This window comes from Fusarium coffeatum (assembly GCF_003316985.1).
Source record: "Fusarium coffeatum strain FIESC_28 chromosome Unknown BRIP53273_contig_326, whole genome shotgun sequence".
Classification (NCBI taxonomy): domain Eukaryota; kingdom Fungi; phylum Ascomycota; class Sordariomycetes; order Hypocreales; family Nectriaceae; genus Fusarium; species Fusarium coffeatum.
The window spans coordinates 42,057-54,136 of record NW_022158115.1 but is presented as its reverse complement, the minus strand read 5'-3'; the positions used below and the strand labels follow the sequence as shown (position 1 = coordinate 54,136).

Below are 12,080 nucleotides of genomic sequence, written 5' to 3'. Positions count from 1 at the left end.
TTGAGTTGGATGCGGTTGGACATGAGCGTCCTGGCTACTGCACGTTTAATGGGAGATGCAGACCATGATCAGCTTTCTTTCACGATGATCCTCCACGACCATGTGCGGATAGATGTTCCATACCTAACATAGATGCGCTGGGCTGAAACGAAACGATGACCCAATCCTTTCCCTCACATCCCGTGCGGTTCGCACAACACGAGACGGCTAGAGAGTGGCTGTGTAAACTTGGCTTCCTGGCTCTTGGCATCAATGCTTGCCTCCCGTCCATTCACGGGCCTTGGCTTGGTTTGTGCCTCTTGGCAATTCCCAAAGCTTAGACCTTTCGCCTCGGTTGGAAGATCAAGTTGTCTGTGACTTATAGAGATCTACAGCGCCATATCAATCGGAAGGGATATATCCGTCGGAAATCCAATCATCCACATGGCATTTTCCATTCGTTTGGATGTGATTCACTGTTAACGTTGGGACAGAAATAGAATGAACGAGAACAGGAAGGTTTGTCAGTATATGGCGTCCTCTCATTGGTTGTATTCTTACAGTTTCGTGGCTGTGTAAGTCAAGTTCGCCACATTCCCGCATCCGAGACTGGGTCGTATCCTCCAGGGTTTCCATAAGAATCAGGGACTTAACGATGTGGACTCCTCTTTGGGAAATGTTGGATTCACGAATCCGAAATTCGCGACTTCTCCATGAGGTAGCCAAGTGATATTCAGGAGAACCACAATTGCCCCCATCGACTTACATGGAGTACCTGGAGATCTTGGGCCTCCACGGAAGCCGGCAAAATGTCAGAAACCCAATATTCGGCATGTGGCACAAAGGCGGCCTCTTTGTACATGAGTAACCGATTATACGCGTGGTCTTCTACACATTGCTAGAATCTCCTGACTGGCACACGAAAGTCACATATTCAACCTCGTATGTGGCAGACGACACTTTCCAGATTGCTGTTTGTTACTTATCCGAGCAGAGTACAATGTTATAAAACAGTCTAACAGAGATGGCACAAAGTCATTGTCAAAGGAACTAAGAAATTCCAAGCGATGGATAGTTACATAATAACAAATACCTTCACCAGGCTTATATCCAGGCTATTTATTATATTGCGATCACTTACGGAGTACACCTGACGAAGAGACGTCCCTCTGTCAGGCTGGCGTTGCAAACAGCAGCTTGCGTTTACCAAGTTATGGCTTAATAGGGGTGGGTGATTGCAGGCTCAAGATCGGTAGTCCGTACTCATGCTGGCACAATTTCATGATATCCGTTTTTGAGAAGTATTTGTGACCAAATCAGGTACCGCAACTACAGGAATTCCTTTACCAATAATTCAGTTACAAAGTATGGTCGTGTTAGAGTCTGTATGTCAGCCTCCACTTATACTCACCCCAGTCCTTTACAGAGATTGTCAGCATCCCCCAGCCTTTGATAGCATCGATTACAGCAAAGGAGAGGCACGTTTACGAGCATACATACGAAGCTCTAGTATTTTCAACTACCAAATTTGGAGATGTTCTGGAGTCATTGTTCTCTATTCAGCTATCCGGGTGAAGCCTTCGCACGCAGACAACTTAAGTACTTTTGCTCTTGTTGAACCAGTTCATAGATGCATCTCAAGCAACGGAATCTGGCTTCGTCTGTCAGCCGTGCCCACACCAACCGAGGCTCTGCGACAGTACTGTCTCGAATGCTACTCTGCAGACGCAGCCGGCAGCTGGATGTTAGCCTGCGAGGTACGTGATATTATCACTGCTGCAGCACGACTTGGCCTCAGATTTCGAGCGACCAATCCCTCCCGGTTCGAGTCATTCGTAAGCTAGAGCAGAGCTCCAAGTTGCATGATTCCGTGTAAGAGAACACAATGCATCGAAATCAAAGCTCACGACGACTGGCGACACAGGTCATGCTCCTGCAATCGGTGTTACCATAGCGCGTGTCTAAGGCAGGGTTGCCGACCGGCTCTCGTCTGTTGTCTTTTGCATTCATTCGTTGCCGACCCGTCCGTTTCGTGTTCTGGCTTCTTACTCGTCCATCAACAAGCAACACCTCTGCCGACTTGTCCACAGTCGTCTTGACAAGTCGTCGCTCACCATTGACACGCTCGCCAGGATTGAGGAGGGGGTGCGCCATTACTCCACTTTCGAAGCTCACTGCTGCATTACTGTTGATTCGGGCATCCCGTGGTAGCCTTGGGTTGTCGGTTGAGAGATACTGTGTTGATTGATGAAGGGAAATCAGTGTTCTGGGAAGGCAATTGAGGGAGGCTTGCGCCGTTGAAACCTTGGTGGTTAACCAGCATGAGCTAAAAAGGCAGATCTCAAGGTCTCGAGAACTGGCCCACAAAGTGCTCCTCGACGCAGGCCAGTACTTGATATGATAACAGTTAGTGGCCTGTGAGTATGCACGGCGCGTTTAATAGTAACCGGAGGCTAGGAAGGGAAGGGATCAAAATCCAGTTGGATTGGTTGAAGAAGCGTAATCAGCCGGCTTGTGTGAGGAACAAGCTGTGTGAGCTGTGCTGTCTGCGGATGATTTGTGCAGCTCAAGGCGCAGTACTGTACAGCAAGTATGTATGGCAGGTAGGCCGATAACACTCATCCTCTTCGCTCCTCCTTCTTTTATCAGCTGAGAACTTTTGTGAAGTCTCTCTCATCTTTTTTGGTTTCAACCGTCGAACCCCTCCTTCAGGTCAGACCCTACATCTAACGTTACTCACCCAGTCCCAGGGTAAGTACTAAGGTTAGGTGTAGGTACCTAGTAGTTTGAGCTACCGACTGCTCTCAAAAGATACATTGGATATCAGCATAGATCAGATAAACCGGCATCGTGGTTCCAATTGATCATCAAGTGAGTACAGAACCAAGACATTGTACTCTTTGTGCTTTGTTGTGGGATGGGAGGGAGGCCACCAGAACAACGACAGCACCAACACCAGCCCCATCTCAGCCAGCTCCCTCACTGCAGCTGACCCTTGGCCTTACTTTAGTACCTTGGGTTACCTTCCTTAGGTACCTTCCTTGCCTTTAGACAACCTTACAGTCAACCGGGGAGAGAGGCTGACAATTGCGGAGGCAGCCCCTCTTTGAGTTCTCTGCATCTGCATCTGCATTTGCGTATGCGTATGCATTTGCTTGCTACACGCTCCTCTCTTCATCTCTTCAACTCGTTTATAGTTAAATCCCCACCTGCTTGGCCATTGTGAGAGGATTCGAAGACCCTTGTCTGTTGATACCCCAACCAATGAGAAGCTTTTCCACCTGAGCACCCCCACCTCTAATCTTGTCAGGCCTAGGCCCCATCAAGCATCCAAAAACAAACTCACACAAAAGACGGCGGCTAATAATATGCAAGCAAGGATCACCCGATTTTGACTATAGATTGATTGCTTTATTTCAATTGGTGTCTCAAGCCCTGGCCTTTTTCTGTTGAATCCTGCCACGACAGCCTCGTGCGAGCGAGCCTTCCACCATCCTAGCCTTCCCTCTGGTCTTCTCTTACTCTTCATCACCCATGCGACGTATGTTCTTTCTCTAGTGGTCCGGCTTGTTGGCTTTCTTACCTTTTCTCTGCCATTGACATTCCTCTTCCAAAGTCCTTCCTTCCTTCACCTCAGCCGGCATTCTCTAAGTCGTCCGATTTCAACTCAATTCCCCTCGTATACTGTCGCCCTATCGCTTCGCTTCTTCGTCAACGATTCTTGAGCCCACACGAATTTATATGTATCTTGGTTTTAACAGAAGACTACTTAGATAGCAGATAAACCACCTGTCGTACTCGAAACTTGCTATCCAGCCAACTCTGTATTCGAGTGCGCGGCCGAAACGAAACCCGCTTCGGTTCAATGACCTTCGCCGACTTCGCTTGCTGACGACCGCATCACCTTCCAATTTGCACCCTTGCTCGTATTTGTCGATGGAACCCAACAAACGACGCAAGCTTGCCCCAAAGGTCAACGCCACGACGCCTAGCAAGCCGCCGCCGCCTACACAATTCCCCCACGAATCGGTCAGCTCATGATCCTCTAGCTTTCCGCGTCCTGTTCTTGCTAACCCGAGCTCTGGATATAGCCTCAACAGCATTATCCAGCTCAGGAGGCCGCTCCGGCACCCCTTTCCGAACGTCATGACTTTGAGTCCTTTGCGCGACACCTTCAAGATGCCGCTATGCTTATCCAAAGACAGACCGAGCGTCACCCATACACCGATGTCTCCGTTCTGCTATTAAGATGGGAAGAAGACGAGTCCGTCGATGAGGATTTAACTGCTCTCGAGCAGGTTCTTCAAAAACAGTACAAATACAGAACTGAAAAATGGCATATTCCCACAGTACCGAACCCAAGCATTAAGCTCGGGGTTCAAATGGCTTCTTTTCTCGAACACGCGAGAGCCAACCATTTACTTATCATCTACTATGCTGGCCACGGCTACGTAAGTTCTGATGGCCAGCTTTTTTGGGCTTGGTGAGTTGGACGTTTCTCAGATGTGCTGTTTGTCTCGCCTATGGCTGACATCTTCTCAATAGCAATGCCCGAGAAGATGCCGCAAAACTAAAATGGGATGGTGTCCGTTGTCTGTTCGAGGACGCCCAGTCCGATATCTTGTTGTTGCTCGACACATGCGCTATACCGGACCCCCCAATGGCCGGTAGTCATGGTGTGAAGCAAGCCATTGCGGCCTGCACATCAGATCGTAGTCCAGATAGCATAGAGAGGTCATTTACGTCCAACTTGACCGAGGCGCTTCAAAAGCTCAGTAGTGGACGACCGTTCACAACACAGAGACTCCATGAAGAAGTATTATCGCTGAAACAACAGCAGCAGCTGCTTCAAACTCCTCGGCAAACCAACGGAAGCACCTCAAATGCGCAGTCGTCTCCACAAAATCCAGTTTTCATACCTCTAACTCCCGGAAAGGGTCAAAGTATTGCTCTTGCGCCAATGCCCTCAAGACCCCGAACTGGTTCGCAAAATGGACATGATGCGGATGGTCAGAATAATCGCGAAGAACAGCTGATCGACCCAGAGTCTGTTGTCGACCTCAGGTTTGAAGAGCCCCGGGTGCTTGTTTGCACTACCTTTGTCGGTGATGCAAGTCCGGATATGTCTTTTTTTTCTCAATGGCTGCACAGTACGCCACCCCTCGGCGACAAGATCGCTGTGGAAGGCATGTTCCTTGGACCGCCTACTATGCTTCTCATATCCATGCCGCACTCGATCTGGAACGTAGTGCAGCACGATAAAGTCTGTTGCTTTTTGGGGTATATCAGCTCTCACAACATGATCCACCTCTACAACAGGTTAGTAGGTTCTTCTGGCATCAAGCCATCAGCCAGAGAAGTTGAGGATGGCCGAATTCTCCTCGAGGCAAGGGATCACGCATTTAGCACCCCTGCTCGTGTCCGGCGAGACGAAGGACATTCTTTCCACACACCCGCCACAAGAGAAGCGCCCAACTCTGTCGAACGAAAAGAGTATCCCCCGCAAGCCAGTCCTTCAGCCCAAGCATACGCCAACTCAACAGGTAGCCATGCCAAGCCCAAAGATGAGGTGGAAGATTCGGCAGAAATGCAGGAAGCTGCTGAGCAACTGAAAGCCTTGAGCCACGTTCGTCACCCGAGTGACGAAAGCCAAAACATCAACAGGCCTCGCACAATTCTCCCTGACGGAATGCCTGAAATCAGACCAGAAGGAGAGAATGACGAGCATGGCAATGGAGATCCTCTAGCAACACTTCGCAACGTCAACGCTGCAGTCAAGCCTCCTCGGAGGTCTCTACCTAAGCAGGATACTCGATGCAATCACTGTAGCCATGCACCTTTTAAGGATTCTTCTTCGTTGAGAAAGCATATCGCTGCAGCTCACACCAGGCCATTTCCATGTGCGTTCTCGTTTGCTGGCTGTACAAGTACTTTCGGGTCGAAAAATGAGTGGAAGAGGCACATTGCATCACAACATCTATGCTTGCAATACTATCGCTGCTCTTCCTGCCCCCAGAGCACTGCTGAAGGCAAAGGGAACGAGTTTAACCGCAAAGATTTGTTTACACAGCATTTACGCCGCATGCATGCCCCTTTTCAAATCAAGAGAGCGCTGGCTAAGGGAGACAGTAAGCTTCAGGCCGAGTGGGATGCGCATGTCAAAGAGATGCAAGTGTCTTGTCTCGTGCAGCGCAGATTGCCGCCTCAACGATCAGCGTGCCCAAAACAGGGCTGTCAGAGTGTCTTTGAAGGCCCCTCCTCATGGGACGAGTGGACTGAGCATGTTGGTCGGCATATGGAAAAGGGAGAAGGCGGTGGCAAGCTCGGAGTAGATGGCCTACTCGCCCAATGGGCGCGGGACGAAGGCATTATTGAGCGTAAGGCAGATGGCGAATATCGATTGTCAACCAGTAACGGAATGGGCGGAGGCAACAGTGGAGGTGTGCCTCCTGTTTTCGAGCAAAAAGAGTCGACCTTAACCTCTGTTTCGACACTGGAACCGTCACAGCCGGAGGAGTCCTTGATCGTGGAGACAAACACAAAACCTCCAGAAGACAGAATGGAGGTTGACGCTCCCGAGTAAAGTGGGCGCTTGGTGACTGACTATAGGGCGCATTACGAAACTTGTGCAATACAATGCACTACAACGACATGACGATACGAAGTGAATGACCAAATTTCAAACAGTTTTCTTTTCTTATGTAGTGACGGTCGCTACCTTGCCCAGTCACTCGCTTAGAATATGTTCTCATGAACAGGATGAAGTCTCGTGACTTCAAGGCTTGAAACAAAATATCGAATGGAGCTGAGAACTAAGTAAAAGGGTATAAAAGTCTTCAATTAAATAAAAATATCCCATACAAACCTTGCCGTCGTATTGACGTACCAGTCTCCCTTGCCGAGATACAAGTTTAATGAGTAAATATCCTATGCCTTGGTAAATGACTTTTCCTTGTTGCAGCTGAATTCGCGATCAGACTACAGAAATGCTTATGAAGAGGCTTGAAGAAATTTAATTTGAATAAGTGGTAGAGACTTTGCATGACTTGATGCATTCGATTGAGAATTGTTGGCATCCAATCCATAGAAAATAGTCGAACCTAGCCACCGTGCTCGATCATGATAACGGACCCCTAAGCCCCCTACAATCCACTGAAGCCCACTGAAACCTAAATATCAACAAAGACACTGCGTCATTCACCAACACGTGTCAAACCAGCAACCGCGATACCTTCATCCTCGCAACACAATTTTGTCACGTACTTCATCCTCAAGGCCCAAAGATGCCGCCTTCATCTAAAAATGAAAGCCCTCCGGCGTCTTCATCTCCGTCCATGATCAAGGGCGCATCGCTCCTCATCATCCTCCAGCTCGCTTCCCGCCTAATAACATTCATTGCCAACCAGCTTCTCCTGCGCTACCTGACAGCTCCTCTACTAGGTCTATCAACCCAACTCGAAGTGTACTATCTCTCTGTTCTCTTCTTTGCACGCGAAAGTTTGCGCGTGGCGATTCAACGACGAGACTCAGGTTCTCAAGCGAAACAGGAAAGCCAAGCGGTGGTGAACTTGGGATATCTGTCCATTGGCTTGGGAAGTCTGGTCAGTCTCGGCCTGGGATGGATATATCTTGCGTACGCTACCGAAACAACTCTCTCGACGCCGTACCTTGTCAAATCGCTGTACCTGTACGGATTTGCAGCTATGGTTGAGTTGTTGTCTGAGCCATGCTTTGTTCTCATGCAGACAAGACTGCAGTTTGGTACGCGGGCTGCAGCAGAGTCTATTGCGACATTCTTGCGATGTATTGTCGTGTTTGGCTCTGCGGTTTGGGCATCCAAGCACAGTGATATCGGAGTACTTCCTTTCGCCCTCGGACAAATTACTTATGGCGCTTCGCTGTTCCTTGTTTACCTGGTATCAGGATATCAGCTTGCGTCTTCAGTCGGCTTTTCTCTCTTTCCCAAGATTATTGCTACAAAGGAAGACCGCTTCTGGGGCTCTATGTTTGATCGACCAACGGTAGGCCTTGCCGGTAGCATGATGGCCCAAAGTGTGGTCAAGCATCTTCTTACTCAGGGTGACACCTTTCTCATCTCCCTGCTGGCCTCTGCCAATGTCCAAGGTGCATACGCACTGGCAAACAACTACGGCAGTCTGCTTGCCCGTCTTCTCTTCCAACCTGTTGAGGAAAGTAGCCGAAGCTATTTCTCTCGACTCCTCTCATCTGCCACCCCAGTCAAACAAGGCGGCAAGCCCTCTCCTGTTATCACAGAAGCAAAGCAGAACTTGTCAACTCTACTCCGGCTCTACATACTTCTTTCATCCGTCATAATCAGCATCGGACCTTTTGCTGCTTCGTCTCTTCTGGCGATTGTGGCCGGCAAGCAATGGGCTGGCTCAGGGGCTGGTGATGTTCTTGCGGCGTACTGTTTCTATATTCCCTTCCTTGGCTTGAACGGCCTTACAGAGTCCTTCGTGGCATCGGTCGCTACAGAAGCCGAAGTTCATAAACAATCTGGTTGGATGGGCGCCTTTTCTGTCATCTTCGCTACTTCGGCTTTCCTCTTCATGAGAGTTTACCCTCTTGGCGCCATCGGTTTGGTTCTGGCCAATATCATCAACATGGGATGCCGTATCATCTGGAGCGGAGCGTTCATCAAGCGCTATTTTAAACAACATGGTACTGATTTCAAAATCAAGAGTCTGGTTCCTGAGAGCACAGTGGGCGTCTCAATCGCTACAGCCATTCTTCTCAAACAACTCAAAATCGCAGACAACGCGGACCCACCGATCAAATCTCTCGTCAAGATCGCTGGCTCGGCCATCCCATTATTGCTTCTAATGTACGTTACAAAATTCCAAATAACAGACTTTTCGACTCATCTAATTCATCGCAGCCTGGTCCTCGAGCGCCATTTTATCCTTGAGTGTCTAAACTCGGTTCGCGGTCGCAAAGTCGCCAAACAATAGTGCTTTCTTTTTCCATGATAGCAATTCTAATCAAATGTAATTTTGGTGGACTTTGCGTTCATATCAACATCCTTGAAGAAAGCACCGTACATATCGTGAGCCTTCTTCTTGACGGTGGTGCCGAACTTGAGGAGATCCTCGGGCACGGGCTGGTTGGCTCCTCGGAGAATGTTGACGAGACTAAACCAGTAAGCATCTGTTTATATGTGAGTGCCTGATGTACTTACGAGCCAGAGTGAGACTTGTCCTCAACAGTGAAGAAAGTGATAGCTTGGCCGGTCTTGCCAGCTCGGCCAGTTCGTCCAATACGGTGGACGTAGTCCTCAATAGTCAAAGGGAACTGTGCAAGTTAGCGAGTGTTAAATGATTGTTTGGCCGATACATACTGTAACGTTGATAACAAGCTTGACCTCAGGGATATCGAGACCACGAGCAGCGACATCGGTGGCAACAAGAACGGGGGTGTGTCCGGACTTGAAGGCCTCGAGACTCTTTGTTCGCTGCTCCTGTCGCAAATCACCGTGAATACCACCAACGCGAATACCCTTACGGCTCAAGAAGTTCTCCACACGGGTGGCTTCCTTCTTGTACAGGCAGAAAACAAGAATACGATCATTCTTCTGCTTGCCCTGCTGGTGCTGCTTCAGAATCTCGAGCAGGCGAAACTCCTTTCCTCGGGGCTCAAGAACCTCAACGCTCTGTGAAATTCTTGCGTTGGCCTGGAGCTCAACAGCGCCGCCTGCTGACTCCTTACCACCAGATCCAATGGTGATCTTGACGGGGCTGACCATGAAAGTGGAGGCCAAAGACTGCACAGACTGGGGCCATGTCGCTGTGAACATGAGAGTCTGGCGCTGCTCACGAGGAGGGCAGGCGCCGAGAATCATCTTGATATCCTCCTCGAAACCCTTGTCAAGCATACGATCAGCCTCATCGAGAACAACGAAGGCTGAGTGGCTAAGATCGACAGTTCCGTCGGACATGAAATCCTTGAGACGACCGGGAGTAGCGACAATGATGTCGGCACCACGGTTGAGAAGGTTTCGCTGGTCATCCTTGGAGGCGCCGCCATAAAGACAGACACACTTCAGCTTGTTGAGCGCTGCGACGGAAGCCATCTGCTCAAAGGTCTGCATGGCGAGTTCTCGTGTAGGCGAAACAACAACGGCCTTGGTGTGCTTGTGCTTGATGGAAGAGACGGCCTCAACACAAGGAAGTGCGAAAGCCATGGTCTTTCCGGATCCTGTCTCAGCGACACCGACGACATCACGACCGGAGAGAGTGAAAGGCCATGAAGCGGACTGAATGGGTGTGGGGGCCTTGTAGTTAGCGAATGGCGAAGGCTTCTTCTCGAGGAGATTTGTGGCGGGAAGTTGGTGGAACTCCAGGACGGGACGAAGAGTGACGGTCTCGGTCTTGGGATCGGTGATGTAGATTTCGTTCTTGGACAGGAACTCGTCAATCTCGGATTGAGGGACGTTGGAGAGCGCAATGGTTTGGGTGTAAGAACCATTGGAGAGAGCCTCAGCGTCAGAAGAGGATTCGGTAGGTGTCTTGGTCTTCTCCTTCTTGGACTTCTTCTTGGGAGACTCTTCAGAGACGTCAGCGGAAACCTCAGTCTCAGCCTCGGCCTGCTTCTGCTTCTTCTCCAACTTCTTCTGCTTCTTAGCCTTCTTGCGCTCCTTCTCAGCAGCGCGCTCAGCGTCAGAGTTCTCAGCACTAGGCTCAGACTCTTGGGCCTTCTTCTCCTTGCGCTTTTCCTTGCGCTCTCGCTTCTCGGCCTTGAGGCGAGCCTTCTCTTCGGAGTCGACCTTGGTCTTCTTAGAGGGTCGGTCCTCGCTGTCGGCGAGGGAATGCTTAGTGGCGGCCATCTTAAGTGAATTAACAAATTAAAGCGACCGAGAGGACTTGTACGAAAGGCGGTCGATGTTATCGCAGAATGGCTGGGAACTAGGTTGCGACGCAGAAATTTGGGTGGGATAAGACATGCCCGGAACAGAAAAAAAAAGTGGCTTATCGATAAGCAAACCGTTCGCCCCACTCACCCTGCATCTCAATTCCGCAGCACATATCCGTACCTACTCCGCTACCTTATCAGGCTAAGATAAGTTCCTACATCGGAGGACTGTAACATACAGCACTGAATTGTTCTAAGTTCGCATTGTCTCGGTAGACTCCAGCTTAACCAGCTAGTGCTGCTATCCTGCACTGCTGGCTACAAGGCTTCATGATTGATTTTGTTGCAACCTAGTTGGGTTCACAATTCAACCAGTCGGCGACACGTGTGTCCTGTTGTGTCTTGACTATAGGAACCATCAACTCTTTAAACGACAGACAACAGTTCCCACGCTCTTGAGTGCGTAACGATAGTGTATGCTTCTCCATCAACCGGCATCCAAACAGGACGGGTGTCATACCTGTAAAGCTGTCACAAGGGCCTTCATGATGCAACTTTCCGTTCGGCTATGGCAACCTGGGTGTTGAGTTACCATGACGCCTTACTTACCGGGCAATGCGACAGCTCGAAATTGGTCTCTCGAAGTTGATCATTTTGGTTATCATGTTGGGCTGTGTCTTGAGAACTACTTATTGGCCAATGAAGTAGCGTTGATTGCACTTTTCCGCCTCCAAAGTTTCGCGGCTTCTAATATTAGGTTCGCGATTGCCTCAGTTCGCTAGCCGCAGATCTACTGGCCACGCTTCCATCATATCTAATGCATGAATGTGCTGTATTGAAGGTCCCAACCTGTTCACGAGGCGGCAGATGGCATACAAGTGTACGCCAGTCCCCAGTTACAATGAGGATCATGTCTTATATCCATCTTTTTCACGAGTCTTATTAGATACCATTCAATGAATACAACAACTCAAGGTCTTTGCTCACTTTCAGGACGACCTGATACCTATGGTGTCGGTGTTCGCGCCGCGTTCTACACGCAATGGCTCGGTACTTTGATCATGGAGTACATCTCTGAAAACTACCTCACAGATTTGCGCTTCGTTGGCCTCTTTTCCTCTGCTGCTGCCTCAATATCCCTGGTTATTGGTATAGCATATAATGTTTTTCAACCGCTCGACATTTACCTGTTGCTCCTCCTTGCTATGGGCTTTTACTTCTTTCTGATGCCC

At 49.5% G+C, this 12,080-nt stretch overlaps 3 protein-coding genes across 3 annotated transcripts; 2 read left to right on the top strand and 1 right to left on the bottom strand.

The window, feature by feature from the left end:
- Positions 1-3,915: 3,915 nt before the first annotated feature.
- FIESC28_10655 (uncharacterized protein) lies at positions 3,916-6,562 on the top strand (the record flags this gene model as incomplete). The annotated part of the gene is made up of 3 exons (XM_031164786.1): positions 3,916-4,008; positions 4,071-4,462; positions 4,525-6,562. The coding sequence occupies 3 exons, from the start codon at positions 3,916-3,918 to the stop codon at positions 6,560-6,562; spliced, it is 2,523 nt and encodes an 840-aa protein (XP_031011148.1).
- A 700-nt stretch (positions 6,563-7,262) lies between these two features.
- Positions 7,263-8,951, top strand: FIESC28_10654 (uncharacterized protein; the record flags this gene model as incomplete). Its single annotated transcript, XM_031164785.1, has 2 exons — positions 7,263-8,824; positions 8,879-8,951. 2 exons carry the CDS (start codon positions 7,263-7,265, stop codon positions 8,949-8,951), a joined length of 1,635 nt encoding a protein of 544 aa, XP_031011147.1.
- Positions 8,952-8,977: 26 nt separating this feature from the next.
- Positions 8,978-10,822, bottom strand: FIESC28_10653 (uncharacterized protein; the record flags this gene model as incomplete). The annotated part of the gene is made up of 3 exons (XM_031164784.1): positions 8,978-9,131; positions 9,179-9,291; positions 9,338-10,822. The coding sequence occupies 3 exons, from the start codon at positions 10,820-10,822 to the stop codon at positions 8,978-8,980; spliced, it is 1,752 nt and encodes a 583-aa protein (XP_031011146.1).
- Positions 10,823-12,080: the final 1,258 nt, after the last annotated feature.